This window comes from Choloepus didactylus, chromosome 10, assembly GCF_015220235.1.
Source record: "Choloepus didactylus isolate mChoDid1 chromosome 10, mChoDid1.pri, whole genome shotgun sequence".
NCBI lineage: Eukaryota > Metazoa > Chordata > Mammalia > Pilosa > Megalonychidae > Choloepus > Choloepus didactylus.
In genome coordinates, this window is record NC_051316.1 from 101,845,928 (window position 1) to 101,867,152 (window position 21,225).

The 21,225-nt window shown below is 38.4% G+C and overlaps 1 protein-coding gene across 10 annotated transcripts in view; it reads right to left on the bottom strand.

Annotated features, from left to right (window-relative positions):
- CNTRL (centriolin) overlaps positions 1–21,225 on the bottom strand; it is a 112,942-nt gene that overhangs the window by 27,721 nt on the left and 63,996 nt on the right. For 7 of the 10 annotated variants that reach the window (XM_037798333.1, XM_037798330.1, XM_037798331.1 and 4 more), the window contains 14 exons: positions 20,071–20,250; positions 19,172–19,288; positions 18,739–18,883; positions 18,102–18,250; positions 15,451–15,640; positions 14,119–14,441; positions 12,408–12,616; positions 10,238–10,430; positions 7,755–7,885; positions 7,504–7,644; positions 7,273–7,399; positions 2,134–2,298; positions 1,186–1,345; positions 53–168 (listed from right to left, as the gene is read on the bottom strand). In XM_037798333.1, the coding sequence (XP_037654261.1) occupies positions 53–168; positions 1,186–1,345; positions 2,134–2,298; positions 7,273–7,399; positions 7,504–7,644; positions 7,755–7,885; positions 10,238–10,430; positions 12,408–12,616; positions 14,119–14,441; positions 15,451–15,640; positions 18,102–18,250; positions 18,739–18,883; positions 19,172–19,288; positions 20,071–20,250 (2,346 nt within the window). The remainder of the gene's footprint in view (positions 1–52; positions 169–1,185; positions 1,346–2,133; positions 2,299–7,272; positions 7,400–7,503; positions 7,645–7,754; positions 7,886–10,237; positions 10,431–12,407; positions 12,617–14,118; positions 14,442–15,450; positions 15,641–18,101; positions 18,251–18,738; positions 18,884–19,171; positions 19,289–20,070; positions 20,251–21,225) is intronic. The other 3 variants (XM_037798332.1, XM_037798334.1, XM_037798335.1) reach the window with 2 other exon arrangements.

Sequence of the window (21,225 nt, forward strand, 5' to 3'; positions counted from 1 at the left end):
CTAAAAGAGAAAGACTGCAGTTTGCCAAAGGTCCAGTGGCTTTATTCATTACCTCTAGCACTTCAATCTGAGTCTTCTCTAACTCAGACAGCTTTTGGTCATGCTGTTGCTTCAAACCTTGCAGCTCATTGTTTTCAAGTTGTAACATGTCCAGAATATTCTTGAGTTCTAACAGAAAGAAACCAAGCATGGTCAAAGCTACTAAATGAACTTAGAAACATTTACAAAATGAAACATAAAAATAATGCTATTGACTGATACAAGAAACAATAAAGAGATAATCAATTAGGAACTGGTTTTTTAATGAAAAAATCTCTTTAAAAGTATTGTTAAATATTAATTTATTGAAAATATTATAACAAAAAGTTAATGAAGAACAGTTCTAAAATCTTTTCCCCCACATTTTAATACGAATAAAAATTAATCAAAATAAATGGGAAAAGGTTTAAAAGATAAACCTAGATCTACAGAATAACTGTTGGCCCTTGAAATAAAGATATTTAAAAATTAGCACTTTTTTTTTTCTAATTTACAAAGGTACTTGCTCACTGCAAAAAAATTGGAATATATACAAAAAAAGGATAAAAGAAGAAAATGTAGATTAGCCATTATATCACTCTCCAAAGATAATCACTATTACCAAAGCATTTTGATGTATTTCCTTCCAGGAGCACACATACACACATACAAATACATATATATTTTAAAATAAAATGGGATTATCCTGCCTATTCAGTTTTTACGTATTTTTCATTCTTCTCAGAAGCGCTTTTTCATGGTTGTTAAATGTTATTAAAGATATGATTTTTAAATTAGTCATTTAAATTGCTTCTAAATATTACTGCAATAAACATAAATGTTGCCCTCTCTACATTACCAGAAATGGACTCAGTGGTTAAACAAGTGTCAATTTTAAGAGTCTTGAAACAGGGAGATCTTTCTAATTTATACTTCAATCAGTAGTCTACAAGTGCTCTTCATTTACCATGCCCTAGCCAGTAATAAATATTATTTTGCTTTTAAATAAACCTTATTAAATTTAAAGGTAAAAATATATTCTTTTACAACTTTGTTTTTTTTTTTGCTTATTAATAGTTTATTTGACCATTTGTATTTTTTCTGTGACTTAGAATTTCCTAATTTTCTATTATCAAATTTTATGTGATTATTTTCCTTTAAACTTACCAGTTTTATATTTAGACATTTGCCCTACAACTGCCTGAAGATTTTCTTCCTCTTTTCCAATTTCCTGCTTTATAAGTACAAGTTGAGCTTTGTTTTCACTAATCTGGACATTCAGTTCTCCTTTCTGGAAACTCAGTTCTTCCAGAAAAGATTTTACTTCCTGTGCAAAAAGAAGAAGAGGAGGAAAAAAAAAGAATAGAAATAGCCATACCTCCCCACAAAATTTTGAACACAAATTGCTTTAAAATCAGCTCTGATATTAACTGTTACATTTCAAAGAAATTCCAATTTGGAAACAAGCTTATTTTTGCCTTTTATGTCAAAAACAGCACTGTATTTTGCACTAACATATTTCTGTGTGAGAGAAGAAAGTAACATACTATATTCATTTACTGCACAGGCAATATTTACTATGTGCAAAGCATTTTGTTGCAGAGAAAAAAAAGGCTGACTGAGACATGGTCCCAATTCTCGAGGGGCTCAGCATCTTGTGGGATGATGCTTAAGGGCACATAAACACTACCACACAAGGCTATAAATGCTAATGGCCCTGGGAAACATGGAGACAGAGTGCTCCAGATCTCAGAAGACAGAAACTCCTGCTAAGGTGAGCAAAAGTCAGGGAAGTCTTCTTAGAGGAGGCAGCGTGAGGCTGGGTTTGAAAAAATGGATAGGAGCTGGCTAGTGGTAAGAAAGAAAGGAGATTCCTAGAGAAGAGACGGTATGAAAAAGGGTCTGGAAAACCTTGGGCATATCCAGAACATGATGAGGGGAACTACACACAACAGCCATAGCATGGATACTTAACATAACACCAAACCGAGTTACAAAGAAGTCAAGATCTCAGGAATTTATATTTGCATTCGGGGGGGGATCAACAAAAAATATATTAAAATAAATCCACAGCATGGCCCTAGGGCTCTTAAGGAAACCTAGTGGAAAACATACCCTGATGTGGTTGCACTTCTCTGCTATTTCAGTTTCTCCCAGTCTCAGAGCTTCCTGGAGGTCAGCTTTTGCCTGGACCATGCTTTCCTGAAGCAGATGCATCTCTTCCTTTTTATGCCCTAACTGCCTGTCCAAGATGGCCATCTCTTGCTGCTGATCTGTCACCTGCATTAAAGAAAAAGGGAGAATGCAAAGGTCGATAAAGGCCATGCAGTTTTATTTTTTTAAATTGAGACCGTTCACAAACCATGCAATTATCCAAAGACACAAAGTGTACAATCAATTGCCCAAGGTACCATCATACAGTTGTGCATCCATCACCACAATTAATTTTTTTTCAATTTTTAGAACATTTTCATTACTCCAAAAAACAAATAAAGACAAAAAAAGGAGACTCAATTCCTCCCATACCCATAAGCACCCCCGCTCCATTATTGACTCATAGTATTGGTATAGTACGTTTGTTACTGTTGATGAAAGGATGTTAAAATACTACTAACTGCAGCGTATAGTTTGCAATAGGTATATATTTTTTCCTATATGCCCCTCTATCATTAACTTCTATTTAGATTTCTAATATTTGCACAGTTTATCACGGACACTGTCCACAACAATATTCACTGTTTGATACATTCTCCCCTTTTAACCTCCAACTTTCCTTCTGTTGACATACGTGACTCTGAGCTTCCCCTTTCCACCACATTCACAGACGACTCAGCACTGTTAGTCATTGTCACAACGTGCTACCGTCACCTCTGTCCACTTCCAAACATTTAAGTTCACCCTAGTTGAACATTCTGCTCATAATAAGCAACCGCTCCCCATTCTTTAGCCTCGTTCTATATCCTGGTAACTTATATTCCATGTCTATGAGTTTACATATTATAACTAGTTCTTATCAGTGAGATATGCAATATTTGTCCTATGTATCTGTCTTATTTCACTCAATACGGTGCCCTCTAGGTTTCTTCATCAACCCATTTTTTTAAAGACAGTTTTGTTCACACACCATACATTCTGTCCTAAGTAAATAATTGATGGTTCCCTGTATAGTCAACGTATTTATGTTTTCACCACCATCACCACCATCTATATAAGGACATCTCCATTTCTTCCACAAAGGAGGAGGAAGAGTCAAAGAAGGTACAGAGACAAAAGACAAAAAAGAAGAGGAAAAAAAACACCAAAAACATGACAGCTAGGAAGTGACAAATGGAAAGATAACATAAAATCAAAGGAGAATAAAGAGTCAGACAACTTCACCAATGCCAAGAGTCCTATACCCCTCCCCTATGTCCCACTCCCATAGGCATTTAGCTTTAGCATATTGCCTTTGTTACATTAAAAGAAGCATAATACAATGTTTCTGTTAATTATAGTCTCTAATTTGCATTGATTGTATTTTTCCCCCAATCCCACCCTACTTTCAATACCTTGCAATGTGGACATTCATTTGTTCTCCCTCATGTAAAAACATATTTGTACCTTTTATCATGATCTTTGAGCACCCTAGGTTTCACTGAGTTATATGGTCCCAGTCTCTATCTTTCCTCTTTCCTTCTGATGTCCCATGTGCTCCTAACCTTCCTCTTTCAACCATATTCACAGTCATCTTTGTTCAATGTACTTAAATTGCTATGCTACTTATCTTCTAAAATTGTGTTCCAAACCTCTCACTCCTGTCTTTTCCTTTCTGTCTGAAGTGCTCTCTTTAGTATTTCCTGTAGAGCAGGTATTTTGTTCACAAATTCTGTCATTGTCTGTCAGAGAATATTTTCAACTCTCCCTCATATTTGAAGGAGTTTTGCTGGACATAGGATTCTTGATTAGTAGTTTTTCTCTTTCAGTATCTTAAATACATCACATTACTTCCTTCTTGCCTCCATTTCTATTGAGAAATCTGAATGCAGTCTTATCAAGCTTCCTCTGTATGTGATGGATCGCTTTTCTCTTGCTGCTTTCAGGATTCTCTCTTTATCTTTGATGTTTGATAATCTGATTATTAAGTGTCTTGGCATAGGCCTATTCAGATCTATTCTGTTTGGGGTACACTGCACTTTTTGGATCTGTAATTTTATGTCTTTCATAAGAGATGGGAAATTTTCATTGATTTTTCCTCTATTATTGCTTCTACCCTCTTTCTCTCATCTTTGCCTTTTGAGACACCCGTGGCACATACATTTCTGCATTTCATGTTGTCATTCAATTCCCAGAGATGATGCTCATATTTTCCATTCTTTTCTCTATCTGTTATTTTGTGTGTGGGCTTTCAGGTGCCTTGTTCTCCAGTTCATGAGTGTTTTCTTCTGCCTCTTGAGATCTGCTGTTGTATGTTTCCATTGTGTCTTTCGTCTCTTGTGTTGTGCCTTTCATTTCCATTGATTCTGCCAGTCATTTTTTCAAACTTTCGATTTTTACCTTATGTTTGCCCAGTGTTTTCATTACATGCTTCATCTCTTTTGCCATATCTTCCCTAAACTTTTTGAATTGATCTAGCATTAGTTGTTTCAATTCCTGTATCTCAGGAAGTGTAAGTCTGTTCTTTGACTGTGCCATAACTTTGTTTTTCTTAGTGTAGGTTGTAGTTTTTTGTTGTCTAGGCATCTGGTTTCCTTGGTTACCCCAATCAGGTTTTCCCAGACCAGAACAGACTCAGGTCTCATAAGGAGGCAATAGCATCACGTCTCCCTGAAGGTACATCTTAGAAGACTGATACACTCTTTGAGACCTCAAGCCACTGTACTTTTTTGCCCAGCAGGTGGCGCTTGTCAGCCTGTCCCTCCAGACTGGCATAAAGAGGTATGGCTCATGGCTGTTTTCCTTCAAGCTCTGGGGTCTGGTTCTGAATGGAAGGCGGGCAGTAGAGCTTGGTACCACCTCTTTCCTCTTAGGGAAGATACACCCCCTGGGGAGATATCATTTGCATTCGAATAGTCTCTCTGACTCTGCTATCTCCACCCTTCTCTGGGTCAGCGTGCTGGGAACTGAAAATGGCCGAGGCTTTCTCTACTGAGCTGAAAAAGGGACAGAAAGCCCCCCTTCAGGGCCAGTCCTTGGCCACCCTCAGTTTCATCCCTCGGCCACAGACAGCACCTGGTCCTCTGGGCTCCCTCTCCCTCCCAGAGAGGTCCTCTGACTCTCCAAGGTCAGTCACCATCAAAAGCCTCTGTCTGCTTATTGGGTATTCATAGCTTGTATTGAGCAGTCAACATCTGTTAATTAAAACCTCAGGTGGAGCTGGGCTGAGGTATATTCGCTTGCTCAGAGAGGGCTGCTCTCTAGCACAGCAAGGCTTTGCAGTTCGAGCTGCCATGGGGGAGGGTCTCTTGGCTCGGTTCTGCAGTTAATACTTACAGATTTTATGCTGCAATCTTGGGCATTCCTCCTAATCCAGGTTGGTGTATGATGTGTGGACAGTCATATTTGTCCCCCAGCAGTTATTCTAGATTATTTACTAGGTGTTCCTGGTTGTTTATTAGTTGTTCCAGGGGGACTAACTAGCTTCCACTCCTCTCTATGCCACCATCTTCTTTCAATTCCTCAAGGTCATGCAGTTTTCAGTGCTAAGATTTAGTCCAGCGAAAGCTACCTGGCGAGGAGGCTGTAGGAGTAAACAAGGAGCTAATGTCCCAGCCTCCAACATTAGGAAGGCCAGGTTGGGGGTAGGTACATGAGATGCCTAATAAAGACCTTGAGCTCACATACTTAATATAACTCAAAGAACAGCAATAACAGCAATATGATAATAATGATTATCCCTCAGGTTATGGTTTTCAAAGCACTTTCATATATATGTTGTGTCAGTTTGAAACTTTTCTGGACCCCAGAAACACCATGATCTTTTAACCCAGTCTTGTTGGGTGGTGTGCTGGTTTGAATGTATTATGTCCCACAAAAATGACATGTTCTTCAATGCAATCTTGTGGGGGCAGATGTATTCAGTATTAGTGTTGATTAGATTGGAATCCTCTGTTTCCATGGAGATGTGACTCAATCAACTGTGAGTGAAACATCTGATTAAATTATTTCCATGGAGCTGTGGACCCCGCCCATTCAGGGTGATTCTAATTAAGTCACTGGAGTCCTATAAAAGAGTTCACAGACAGACGGAGCTCAGAGCAGCTGAGAGTGACATTTTGGAGAGCAGTTGAGAGAGACATTTTGGAGACCGCCACTGAAAGCAGACTTTTGCTGACACTTTGGAGATGCTAGCCCAGAGTTTGCTCTGGAGAAGCTGAGAGTGGACCCCCAGATGCTTAGAGAGAAACACCCTGGGAGAACAAGCAAGAACGCACAGGACCTGAGAGACAGAAGCTAAGAGAGGATGCTTAGATGCATAGGAGCTGAAGAAGCTAAGAGAGACAAGCCCAGAGACATTCTGGAGAAAGCCATTTTGAAACCAGAACCCCGGAGCAAAGGATCAGCAGACACCAGCCGCATGCCTTCTCAGCAGACAGGTGTTCCAGACACCATCAGCAGTTCTTCAATAAAGGTATCCTCTGCTGATGCCTTAGTATGGACACTTTTATGGCCTTAGAACTGTAAATTTGTAACCTAAGAAATCCCCTTTATAAAAGCCAATCCATTTCTGGTATTCTGCATAACAGCAGCTTTAGCAAACCGGAACATATGCCTTATTTGATTTCACAACAATGTTGACAATGGAAGTTAGGCTGGGATTTATTTTTATTTATTCATTTTGTAAATTTAAAAATTACTTATAATTTTTAAAGGCAATGCCTATCTATTTACAGAAAAATCAGAAAATGCAGACAAGCAAATGAAGAAAACAAAATACTCATAATCCTCCCTTTTAGATGATCACTTTTGTACTTTGGTATAGACTAAAAACAAACACAAGTGTTCATAAACACACTTAATGTAAGTGATTTCTTAAGAGTATACCATGTTCTGGACTTCACTTCTTTTACTCAATAACACATTGTATCAAGTTGGAATTTGGATTTGGGTTGGACTCTATACTCTTAACCAGTATGATCTACTGTCTCATTTATTCTTTTTATTTATATTTTCTAACCTTTTTTATGTAATCAAACATGTGTTACTTTTATAATCATAAAATTAATGCAGGTTTCAAAGCAGCATGAATTTGTTTCTTCAAAGTGCCTATTGCCATACCTGGCTTTTCAGCTTTTCCAGCTCTGCTCTCGTGATCTGAAGGAGAGTCTCAGATTCTTTGAGGACCTGCAGGTGGTGGTTCTCATTGTGTTCTGCAGTCTCAATGTCTTGTTGCAGTTTCTGAAGCCTGCAAAGCACAAGGAGTACTAGGGTAGATCATAAGGGAAACTGAACCCCAAGAATCTATCCTCCAGCACAAAGTCCTTGACGCCCTACAGTGGCCTTACTTACTCTTCTGTCAGTTTTTCTTTCTTCTTGTTTAAACACTGGAAGTCTGAGTCTTTTGCTGCTACAGCTTTGTTTATTTCTCTCAAGATTTCTTCTTGCTCAATTTTGTGCTGCTCCAAATCCTGCACATCAGCCTGGAGTAATCTAAAACACACTGCTTAATTTCCCCCCAACCTCTTAGACTTAATATCTTATTAGTTATCATAAAGCAATTATTATCCTCTATACATTGATGGCTTAGAGATTCCACATACCTTAGCTGCTTATCGGCTTTGACAAGGTTAAGGGCAGTTTCCTGAGCTCTCCTTTCTAACTCTTCAGCATCTGACTCAGTTTGCAATAAATTTCTCTTGGCATTGGTGAATTTCTCAATAGCATTTTTTGTCTAAAAAAGAAACTTTCATTAAAAGCAATTCAGTTACAGTACTCACTCACAGCTACTGGCAGTATAAATCAGTACAATTCTCTTGGAAAAACAGGAGGCAATAAATACAGAAAGACTTATAAAAATGTGCATTCACTTCAATTCTCCAATCCGCAGAAAATAATTTGGGGACAAAGAACTACTACACAAAAATGCTTATTGTATATTGAAATAATAGAAAACTTGACAAATAATAGATTCATTAAATGACAATGCATAAACACAATGGAATCTTGTGTAGCCTTTAAAATAAGATGACAATCTAGCAGCATGGAAGAATGTCAATGATACGTTGACTGAAAAAAAAATAAATGTAAAATGGTACAAGCACTGCAAAAGCAGGTATGTAAAGTTGTGTCTTTAACAACAAGGACAGAAAGGCTAGGCAAAAATAAAAAGTCACGAGGGTGGTGGGGCTGTAGATAATATTTTTATTTCAAAATAAAACATAATATTGGTATGTCAATTTTCATTTAAAAATATCTACCCAATAAGTGGCAATGAAGTGATTTTACCAAAACTCCCTCCAAACTAAGATTCTTGCTATACCCTAAATATTACCAAGTTAAGTAAAAACTCATTAATCTGAGGATGATTTTTTCAACTTTATCAAAAAATTAAACAAACAAAAAGCCCACATTTCAAACAAAACAAAGCAAAGGATTAAGAAAAACAAATAACCTAAAATAACTACTTTGCTGAGGGTGATTTAATATGATGGCTGAGAACAAAAATATTAAATATTTCTGAAAAGTAAAACTGCTTTCTATATATTTCATCATTTTAGTTCCTTCTTCTGCCTAAAAGAGTGTTAAAAAAATGTCATCAAAAGTTCCAAAAATAAGAGCTTGGTTTCCACTTGAGCAGTGACTCACCTTCAGCCAATAAACTCAAGTTTTGCAGTTACACTAGAGTCAGAAGTGTCTGTATCATAAACTTGTCTAATTAAATATCCTGTGTGGATGAAAAAGGGTTGGCAAGCTCCAAAAGGGCTAGATATTTCACCATACTTCCTGCAATTTCAGTTATCTAGTTTTTGTCCATTTCATCAGCAAAGCACTGGAGAAAAAAACCTCACTACACACTACAGAAGGCCACATTTCTAAGCAGTTTTTTTTGTCTCTTTCTATGTCAGGTTTTAACATGCCTGGCACATTCCTTACAAAATTCAGCTACTTCCTCCCTCCTCCTGCTCCTTACCAGGCTGCCTCCCTTAGTCATTTTGGGAGGATAGGGAGGAGTGGGAGACATTATTATCACCTTGGTTTAGTTACCACTTCCTTCTGTCTACTACTGATATCATCAATTTTCTTTTATATACCATGGATAGAGTTTTCTCCAGCCCTTCTCACACTCTTCTCTCCCAGTAATTTAACATGTGACAGCAGAAGGAAATGATCATCTGAAGACATTTTTCCATTCTTATTAAAGCCATCACTCACAATTTCTTTAATGACTCAAATTACTCATTTCAGGCCCTGAGTAATAAATTTCTTTAAATATAAATAGATCCAGCATAAAAGGAGTAGTTCCTGAGGTATTCCATGTGGGTAAGGGAATTTTTTTTTCCTTAGAATTCTCATATAACTAAAAAAGCTCCCTTGGTGAGGCAGAACTTCAACTATGTCACCTGTGCCAGTTTCCAGCTTCTCTGAGCTTCATCTGTAAACTGGAATAATGCCATCTTTACAGGGTTTCCAAAAGGGTTAAATGAAACAGCATTTATAAAATGGCCAGGCCAATCAATGTGTTGCTATGGTGGGGCTCAAAAAGTTAGCTTCTTTCCCTCCCCCACTTCATTCTGTGTTGTAGACTAAGGAATATTGTCTCAGACCAGAAAAAATATTTTATTTTTTATCATTACTAACTTAGAGAAAAAAAAAAAACTAGGAGTCTTGTGAGGTCTATTACAACTTTATAAGAATATAAGAATGACCTATTAAAAAAAAAACCAGATATCAGAACCCAACTAATTAAAAAAAAAGACACACAGGGTAAGGAAGTGGGGGTATATTTGGAACCAAATGACCTCAGGCCCTTTAATTATGTTATTTCATTTAATTCACACTGAACAGCCTTATGAAACAGATATTCTTAGCTTCAATTTATAGAAGAGGAAAGCAAAGCTCAGGGGACTTAAGTGGCTTCCCAAATTCTCACAGCTCCTTTAATTAGCAGAGGCCAGCCCAGAACCCAGTTGTCTGACATGAGCCTGTGCTCTTACAACACTTTCTCTTTCTAAACCTTCATGCCAATGACAGTAAGCTATCTCAGTCACACCGAGCTCACATTCCAAACCACAAAAGGACACACTTTCTCTTTTGTGCATGAAAGTTCACTCTCAGCCTCTGCCAGGAGTCGATCAGCTTCCCTGAGCTCTGTCCGGCGTTTCAGAAGGGTCTTTTCAATGCATTCAATTTCATCTACAATATCGTCATGGTGTTTAAGTGATTTTTCTATTTCTAGTTCAGTAATAAGACTCTCAACATTTCCATCAATGAAGTCTCTAAAAAACAACACATACATTAAAAGATTTTAAATGGAGGCAATGTAGACACTTGTAGCCCAACTGCTAAAAAGATGCACTATGATTTTCTTATATAAGAAGGGATAAGAGAAGCAGCTACCCTTGATTACATTCAAGGCCTCCGGTTACTTTTTATTCAACATGGTGTATATTGTATATATACTGTTGACAGTAAGTGTGTAATATGCACAATGTGTAATGCAGTTGTTCTGTTTTTTTAATATAACAAAGATTATTGTATTGTCAGCACTTGGCCAAGACTATGTTGATACTTCTATTCTTCTGAGGTATAAAAATATAACAAACCATTATGTCCATCCAAACAATAACCATCCAGTCTTTCAAAATATCCTTCAAGGACCAACTCAAAGGATGATCTGAAGCCTGCCCAATTTTTAAAATTTACTGCATTCTAAACTATGGGGACAATATTTGACAAATCAAAAAGCATGACACACAATCCAATAACCTGAGGCTAACATAACAGAATTATTTGAAACTGGGACTATCCATGACTGCATGACAGAAAAATATGAAGATAAACTCATCAGTATGTTAACAGGTTCTTAGGTTCTTTCTCTTTAAATGATGGACATACAGATGATTTTTATTTTCTTTGAACATTTTAGTCTTATCCAAATTTCCTAGAAAAGAAGTGGTTATCCCACTGCCCTACCACTTCAAACTTCAAAGTAAAAACAAAATAAAAATGCCCCCCTTATACGTATCCACAAAAATTATAGATATTGCCTTTTCCTATCAGAACTGGTCTGTTCCTGGGCCTGCTCCTAGAAGGCATGAACCATGTCTCACATACCTTTGTGTCCTCCAAAAGCCAACCCTACAACACTGGAGCCTGGCTCAGTGTAGCTTAAATTACAAAAACTGGGGAAACGCCATAATCCACTGACACTGCAGAAGGTGGGCTTCTACATAATTGACCAATCAGCAGACACTGCATTCACTAACAAACTTGCTCAGTGCCAGATGGCCAGGTGCTGGGACAAAGACATGGCCCTCACCACTGCCCTCAAGGGAGCACTTGGGATCCTTAGTAGTATGTGAAGAGCACTGTGCTAACCCCAAGTAGTAGGTAACTGAGAAGAGAAAGGCCTTGTACAAGAGAGGATCCCTTACCTTGGTACTGAAAGACAGGCTGGAATTAGGCAGGTTGGGGAGAGAAGGGAGAATAGGACAGGCAGAGAAAATACCATATGCAAAGGTGTGGAAGCAGGAGAAAATATAGTGCTTGGGGAAATCACAGGGAGGTAAGTAGGGCCAAACCAAATGCTGTATGCAGGAGAGAAGGCAGGATTCAGAACCTGGAGGGTAACGTACATCTTGATGTCAGAGTGGCATGGTAAGATTTGCAATTATGTTGAGGGTAGAGTGGAGGTAGAGACTAGACACAGAAGGCTAAGTGAGGAAGCTATTAAAATGGGCTAGAATGAGACTGATTAAAGGTCAGGGCAGTGGAGATGAAAGAAGTCCAATCTGAGAGCCTTTGGTATACAGTGTCAGTAGGACTTGGTGACTAACTGGATGCCTGGTAGAGTGAGGGAAAGAAAAGAGTTGAGGATACCTGGCATGTTTTCAGTTAGGGTAAATCAGAGAGGCAGGGAAGGTTGTACCATTATTCAAGAGGGATTACAAGAAGAGCTGATTTGGATTATTGGCCAAGAGGATTTACACCACACTGTCCAATATGGGGATTGACCATGTTATTATTAAATTAAAATTAAATTAAATTAAGTTAAAAAGTCAATTCCTCAGTTGTATTAGCCACATTTCAAGTGTGCAATAGTCACATGTAGTTTGTGGCTACCATTCTGGACAGTGCAGATCTAAAACATTTCCAAAACCACAGAAAGTTCTATTAGTGCTGATTCAGACTACCTTAATAAACTAATATCATAGTCATCTGAATTTTAAAAATAAAATGGTTAATAATCTTACTTTCGCTGTTGATGTTTCTGGATAGTCCTACGTAATTCTTCTACTTCATGCTCTAAGTCTTTTTTCTCTTGCAAAAGATCATCAATATTATGATGCAGTTCTTCTACTTCTTGCTCACACTGCCGCTTAGATATTCTCATCCCCTGTTCTTCCCATCTCTTCAATTTGAAATGCTGCATTATGTCTTCTAATCTAGAAACTTCATTCTCCTGAAACAAAGAAAAAATGCAATACTAAAACATCAGAGGATGTTTCCTCTCTTTCCGGCCCAAAGTTGAAATATTAACCACGGTTAAAGGGGTATCTATGACTTGAAAATGGCATTAGATTCTAAGATCTCTGCATGAAGTAAGTCTGACAAGCCACAGATGAAATAGATGGAATAACTGAAATTTTAGTTTTTCCATCAGTCCTAATGTGGTTGAAAAACATTCACCAAGTACCTTCTGCAGATAATCTCTGCCCCTTAAGAGCTTAGAGTCTAGCAGAAGAGAAAGACACAGAAGTCTCTCCCTCTTCTGGGATGTCTAGGCACACGGGAGGGGAGTTGTTGGAGAAGGCTACCCAGAGGAAGAGGTATTTGGCCTGTTTTGAAGAACAAATGATAGATCTTTTACGCTGAGGAAATCACATATGCAAATATAGGGAGGTATAAAAGTGAACCTGGGAAACAACAGCTGGGCACTGTTGTTGGGTAAAAGAATCAGCTTAAGAGATTATCAACAAATACCGAGGAGACAGAATTGCTACAAATACAATGTGCATTGAAAAACTGCAAGATAATGTTGAGTAACTATCGTTTTTAACCATGTAAACACAGGCAGTGCTTCTGAAACTAGTCTGACCTTTTAAAATGGGGCTGTAAGCTTGGCACCTAGGTCTAGCTTTTTATCTTCCCCTAAATCAGCCTTGAGGTGAAAAAAAAAAAATAAAGGGCTCCAGGTTTCCTAAGTTTAAAGGAGGAACTTGGAATGCATTTTACTTCTCTAGAACTAAAAAGTTAGAAGTAATCTAGTGATTACTAAGAAATCATTTCTTAGAATCTAACTTAAGAAAAAAAGAAATACAGTAAAAATTTACACACTGTTAAGTCAACTATAGTACCTACAAATAAGGAGAGGCTGTACAGTCATTAAAAACACTTTTTTTAAAAACATTTGTAAAACCATGAGGAAAAGCTTGAAACATTAAATGGGGAAAGCAGGATGCAGAACTGTGTGTACAGGAAGATAAGAACTATAAAATATAAAAATCAATAAATCCCTCTACCCAGAGGTAATCCCCACAAAACCTTACTGCACACTATTCATACATGTATATATATGTATGTACATAGGTGTGTAAGTACGTATAGGTACATATACATACATGTATGTGTACAGTACGTGAATATACTATCATACACATTACTATAGCATTCTTCAATAGAAAAATATATGAGCTTTAAAAAAATGGTTAATTTTGGGAATGAAAGAATTTCTGTTATAAAATGCTTAAACCAGTTTTTGTAGACTGGCCTGGGACTCTAATTTCTGTTCACATTATTTTTATGAGACTACTTAATCAGTTCTAAATGTCAGCCTAACAAATACACCTTTAGGATACAATCCATCATAACTAGATGAACTGAAATTGTGATATTAAGCATTTGACCTTATCCAGTCACTTCTAGGAGCAGTGTGGCTAGCAGGTTGTATGTCTTTCTACTTACTAAATTATGGTGCTCTGGGACATTGCAATGCAGCACGCCCATAGGGATGAGGGGGATGGAGAAGTTGGGAGGTAGACGCCCATACACGATGGGGGCTCCAGCAGGAGGCGGACCATAAACGACAGTTCCGACAGTTCCGGGGGTAAGAGGTTGGCTATTGTTGGGCAAGGGAGGAGGCGGTGCATACAGAGCCATGCCCTGGGGTACAGGAGAACCATCGGGAAGCACAGTATACATCATGTATCCAGGAGGAGGCACAAATGGAGGTTCCTCTTGGTCATCCAGGTCACTCTCTTCCTGGCTATCTCCTCCACTGTCTCTATCTTCAAAGAAACAAACAGAAGAGTGTTTATCTCCATGATTTCTTGGATAAACAGGGTTAGTACAGAACAGCAGCATTAAGACCAAGATACCAGACATGTGAGAAGAAACTGAAAAAAAAAGTGTCAAGAGCCAATTTGAAAACCAGGCTAAAATGGGCTTCAAATTATTTTCAGTGGCTGATATTTGAGTTTTTCTTATGCCCATCTGTTGGTCTGCACACTCAACAATTTAATTTATGCATTTATTCTGCAGCCATGTGGGTACCTGCTTCACATTAGATAAAAGACCAACAGAGATGTGTTGAGAAATCCTATAGCACTCAGCATTTATCACTGTCATGACCTAAAATGCTCTCTAATAAGATGGCTTACTTATGTATCTCCCCTGAAAGCAGAACTGTGTTTTGTTTATTATTGAAGACAGAGAAACTAGCACACTAGCACACAATAAATAGTTCCTGAGTGAACAGATTCTCAGAGGGTAGTATTCTCTTTTTACAGATTAACAGTCTCAGAGCAACTAAATTATTTGTCTAAGATCTCATAGCTATTAAGTGAAAGAGCCAGGATTCTTCCTTTGGGCGCCTTGAAAGACAGACGCTTAAGGAGTCACTGCAGTAAAGTGACATCAATGTCATGACACATGGATACATGCTGCCATGCTCAGTCTGCCTGGGTGAGGCAGCTGGAGGAAGGTTCTACAAAAGAAGTGATGTTTGAGGACTGGGTCTTATGGAAAGATGAGCAGGTATAGGTTGGGGAGAAGGAGGAAGAAAGACACACTAGACAGAGAGTCTGATACACGGAGGTTTGAGGAACATGGTATGCTGGGACTATCTTAAGCAGTTGGGTATGGCTGATGAGTAGGAGAGGGAGGGCCAAGACCAGATAACAGAGGGCCTTGCAGCGCAACATAAGGACCTTGGACTATGTCTTAGGGATTTCAGGGAACCAATAAAAGGTTATTAGGCAAAAAAAAATGCTATCTCCCTTAGGTGATATGACCTACCTCTATATGAAAAAGATTTATGTAACCCACTTCTGATGGGAGAATAAACCCAGTATCCTGAAGCAGGTGGGGGTCCACTGTCTTCCTTCTCACAGTGCTGCCCAGAACATGATTTTCTAACAGGAGTTGAAGCTGCGTACTTCAGGCTGAGGCCAGAGTCCTTCGTAGTCTGGGAACTACGGCTGGAAACCTAAAATAAATGACAGCAGGGCACACCATTTATTAAGGCTGATTTTGAGAAATGTCAAAGTCTAGAGCCCTCTTCTGATGTGGCAAAGTTGACAGAAAACTTGGTTTCTTTTCATATATCATAATTTCAACTTTTCACATACAGATGTGAGAAGTGATTACACTGCCATGTAAACTACAGTCCTGTGCACATGGTTCAGTTTATTTATGTCACTCTGGACTTGATCAACATGGCAGCATTAGGGAAGAGTGCTGTGTGTGCAATGGCTGAAGTCATGTCAGACTGTGAGTGAAAATGAAGGTCAAAACAACATACTCAAATTGATGTTTTTATAACTTCAAAAGTTATTATTTAGTAACATCCATCTCCTATCTTGTCTTTCAACACAATTTTCTAGAAACAAGTCCTTGACCATGTGGTAATGGGAAAAGCACATTATCTGGCTGCTTGGTTGGGGTAATTTTAGATGTGACCTCCCAAGAGTGAGAAAAGAAGACAAGCTCTCCATTAAGTGATCAACCCCTGGGTGTCAGCCTCTCTTCTCCCAGTACTCATCTATCCTAGTGGTTTCTCTTCCTTTACTTTGTCCTTGATGGCTCAGCAACGAAAACAAAGGAAACTAGTGAACTTTTAAGGGCATCCGGGGATATTAGCCCCCTGTTGTCCTAGGAGCTTGGCATGGATTTAAAGCTCTCTCTGCTACTCTCCCTTTTCTACTAGTCTGTAGGCCCATCCTCCAAATGCAGCTCAACTCCAACGTCTATTGCTTCCATCTTCAGACCTGGCTGCTCTGAAGATGCTGACTTCCTTAGATTTCTGGGAGGAGGGTCCCACATTCTGCTCTTTGGGGTTCTGGTTAAGTTTCCACAGCCCCGGGATCCTCGTGCATCTGAGGTGCATCTCCCTAACCTCTGCTTCAGATGATGCAGTTTATAGTCCTCTCCTCACCTCCCACCATTCAGGCACCAAGCCCTGACCTTTCTGTGTCCTTAACAACTCAATTCCATTTCTTCTTTCCAACTCCATTGCTTTAGCTCTGGCTTCTTCCATCCCTCACCTTAATGATTTCAAACAGCCTCATAAAAAGTTCACCCTGCCACAAATCTAGATGTCACACTCAGCCAGAATATTCTTCCTAAACGACAGTTCTGATCACGTTACACATATCCCCCAGACTACAAAATTAAGTGCAAGGGATTTCAAGTCCCTTTTAAAAAGAATGACTTCAATTGACTTTTCCAGTTTTACTTTTCATTGTTCTCATTAAACTCTCCAGCTCCACAAGGTGAATCGCCATATCTAAACCAACCATTTTCTTTCACATCAACCATTTCCTCCTTGCTAAAAGCCTCACTGCTTGCTAAGTACAGCCTTCACCACCTGCTTTGTGAAGCCTTCCTTCCTAACTTCCCCAGGAGATGAATCTTTAACAACTCTCTCAACTAGAGTATGCAATGAATGTCTGTTGCTACATGCATTTCTACTGTTTTGTATTACATTGGTGTATCTGTGTCCCCCAGCAATTCATGAGCTCCACCATTGCCTAGCACTCGACCTAGTCAGCAATAATCAACGAACGAATGTTTGTTAAAATGAAATGAAGTCTGTATGTCTATTTTCTGCCTGAGTGGCTGTGCAATTCTATACCCCATTTTCTACAGGATCTCTGGGCTTGAGTCACTTCATCCCCTCCCAGCATCCTCATTTAGGGACCACAAGACATCATCTGAGCATGAAAGGGCAATGACCATCTTCCCTAGGAAGGCCCTATTTTCATCTCTAATATTAGAAACACTTACATACCTCTTGGGGATGGAGGCACAACTTTGAGTATGTAAACACCACCACTGAATTATATACTCAAAAAGGGAAAAGAAGGGAAATTTTAGGTTGTATATAAGCTATCCCACATACACAGACAAAAACTCATAGAACTGTATGATACAATGTAAACAGTGGGTTAAAGTTAACAGCATAATTATAATAATATTGTTTTGTATATTTTAACAAAGGCTAAAATTAATGCAAAATGTTAAGAGAGAAAACTGTGTGAGAGAAGAGAGTTTATAGGAACTTTGTACTTCCTGCATGATGTTTCTGTAAACCTACTACTGCTCTAATAAAAAAATAAAAAAAAAAAAGAGTAAAATTATAAAAAATGAAAAAAAAAAAGACTATAATCTGTTTAGTACAAGATGTAAGTGAAAAAGATACAGGTGAGCAACTTCATTATCTTTATGCTACTTAAATGAAAATCACTCAGGGCTCAAAACTGAGAAAAAAGGAATCTAGAAATATGAAAACAAACAAACAAAACACTTAAGCTCCTCTATGTATAGCTTAGCATACAAATGTGTTTGTTCTTGTATGGCTCCTATTCAAAAATTTGGGGAAGGGCACATTGTCACTTTTTCTTCAAGAAAATATTCAGTACACACTCCCAGCACCACAGATTTCCTACTTTTGATGATGGTGGCGGTGGCACAAAGTACCAATAACCTCGTCTTTTGAAAGGATCTGCTATGCTGCTGATGTAATCATTCTGATGAGAAAGTTCACGTCGGAGTTCAGCAATTTCTTCTAAAACATTTTCAAAGCCTCCTTTGTTATCTGTCAAGGAAAGCCATTCCATGAAGTTGGTATGAAATCATCTATTTCCTTTCTCTCTCAAAATCCAAAATTGATTCCATGAGTGCCAATAAACTGTATCAGTTCCTCAAGTCTGACTTTCAGTCTGTCCTTTTGTAATGAGTTTTTGCTAACACTTAAAGAGGACAAACCTCTGTTCTTCAATTATCAAGTGTGTCAGAGAAAGCAAGGAACAGATTTGTAAACACTGTTTCTTTTGAGAATACAAATACAAGTCTCTTGTCAGTCTCTTTGTAATCAAGTGTTTCAATATTTCATTTACATAAAATGTATTTTTAAAATTGTTTATTAATTACATCTCTGTAAATCAAGCATTGAATTAATTTGCAACAACCAGACATATTTTCTCTAGATTGGAAAACAAGATGATTTGATTTTAGAATAGTCATGTCTACAAGTGAAAGCAACAATTACCAAACCACTACCAAAATCAAAACCCAATACTTTACCAGCCTCAGTGAGGTCTAGTAAATTTCGCAGCCTCACAATCTCTGTCCTCTGTCTCTCCATTGTCTCATTCAGTTTATCAATTTCTAGCATCTGTGAGTTTGGTCCTAAGGTGCTTGTATCTGCTTTCTCCATCTCTGTTTGAAACTATTGAAAAATCACATACACAAAGTTGCCAAGAAATTAATTCTTTCCAAGAGACACTTGTCCTTGAAACTTGATTACAAGTCTATATTTTTGTTTACACTTTACCAGTGAGGAAACTGTATTACTCCTTATATTTAAACTGCATTGGGCTTGGCACACAGTAGAACATGAAATACTAATTGAATATTGATTGCACTTCAAAGTTGTTTGAGATGTCATCTAGGGTAACAGTCTCTCAGGAAATGATAAGGACTCAGCAAGGAGAAGGTCACTAGTATCAACACTGACCTGACCTCTTTTCTCCCTGAGAAGATTCTGCAGGAGTTCAATCTCTGCTTCTGCTCGAGTCAGATCCTTGGCTGCACATGCTGCCTTTCTGCTGAACCTCTCCGTTTCCTGCAACTCCTGCCGGAACAGAGATAATTAAAAAGGCATCACAGCCATCAGAAGTTGTTTTCTTGACCTCATTCTTTCTCTCAGACTGATTCCTCTGCTTTAGCTGTATCACTTGCCTGCCTGTCCAACAGAAATGTGGTGCCAAGACCTACCCTCTTCTGTGGTGTTCCCAATCACTTGGGAGCCCACTCCACCACCTCCATGGGGGCCAAGTGGGCAGGATACTACATCAGAAAGATGAAGGACTAGTTTTTTCCTCTCTATTCTACAATTTTTCATGCCTGGTGTCACTGTTATCATTAGATTTTCTCTCCTATGATCTACTATCTTAATCTCATTAGCATTTGTATCCTATAAAGCACAGTAACTGACTTTATTTCAGTCAGAAGTCATAAAAGCCCTAGGAGGTGACATATTATCATTAGGCTGCACAAGATAAAAAATCTGAGGTTCAAAGGGATTATACAGTAAGCCTTAAAAATCCTTGTCCAGGTGTATTGATAGCTACCTCCCTAAGCAGACCACGACTATCCTTGAGATAAAGAGAATATGTTTCATTTGATTGTTCCTTTCAGGACTCAATAGTTCTACGACACATGGTAGCACAAAATAAATTCTTGGGGGTTATGATGGGGAAAATACAATCTTCAGGCCTTAAGAGAAACAGACAACTCTATAGTGGCATATAAAATAACCAAAGTCTATAGCAAGAGATCCATAACCCAAGTTCCCATATATATATGTGACAGCAGCATCACTGGTGGAATCTTGTTTTCTACCCAAGGACTCACCTCTGCTCGCTCTTGGTTAATTTTCATAACAGTTCCATGAAGGGACTTAAGCTGGTCTTTGGCAATGGTGAGCTCAGCTGTGGCTAGCTTATCAGAGACAGCTACAGCTTTCTTTAGTTTCTTCAATTCTTTATCTAAACCAAGAAACTTTTCCTGGCATCTGGCATCTTCAAATTTCTTCTAAAATAAAAGAAATATTAATTAACAGATAAATCATTTGGCAGAAATGAATTAAAAGAGCCAAGTTGTAAGAAATAAAAGTACTCTGTGCAGGTTCCCACTCTGTGAAGTCTACTAGATGCAAGCTCCATGAGGGATTTTGTTCACTGCTGTGTGGCCTGCACCAATGCCTGGTACACAGCAGGTGCTCCAGAAATATTCACTGGGCAAATAAATAAATTAAAATATCTTAAAACGGTATGATAAATTGGAATCAAATCAACCTTCTCAGTCAAGAATCTTAGGGCTCATAGTTCACTCATTCATTAGACAAACATTTCTTGGCACCTTGATACAGCAGACTCTTGAAGTGGAGTCAGGCAGTGGACAAGTGATGAACCAAACAAACTTGGCTGCTGCCCAAAAAGAGCTTATAGCTTATGAGGGACAGACATTAAATAAACAGTCAGATTAAATATATAATTAAAACTGTTATTACTACTATAAAGGGACAAAACAGGGTACTTTTTGAAAGAATAGGTGGGACTTAGATTGGCGGGGGAGTAGGCAGTCAAGGAGGAGAATAATGGAGGAAGAGGTCCAATAATTGGAATGAATGTGGGAAGGCCAGGAGGAAAGACAGAACTTGGCATTTTTGAGCAACTGAACGAAAGAGCATAGTGAGAAAAGGGAAGAGGTACACAGGTAAGTTGTGGAACGCCTCATGAACTTAAGAATTTTAGTCTTTATCCTAAGAACAATGGAAGCTACTGGGGTGACTGACAGCCAATTCACATTCTAGAAAGAGCATGTTGATGGCTCCATGGAGGATGGCAATGAGTGGATGTAGGGAGAACTGTTGCGGGTTGTAGCTGTTGTCCAAAAGAGACATGGTGGCTAAATGAGGGTGGTGACATCAGAGAAGGAAAAGGTACATATATCTGAGATATATTTTGGAGGTGGAGTCAATAGGACTTGGAAACCGATGGTTTCTTA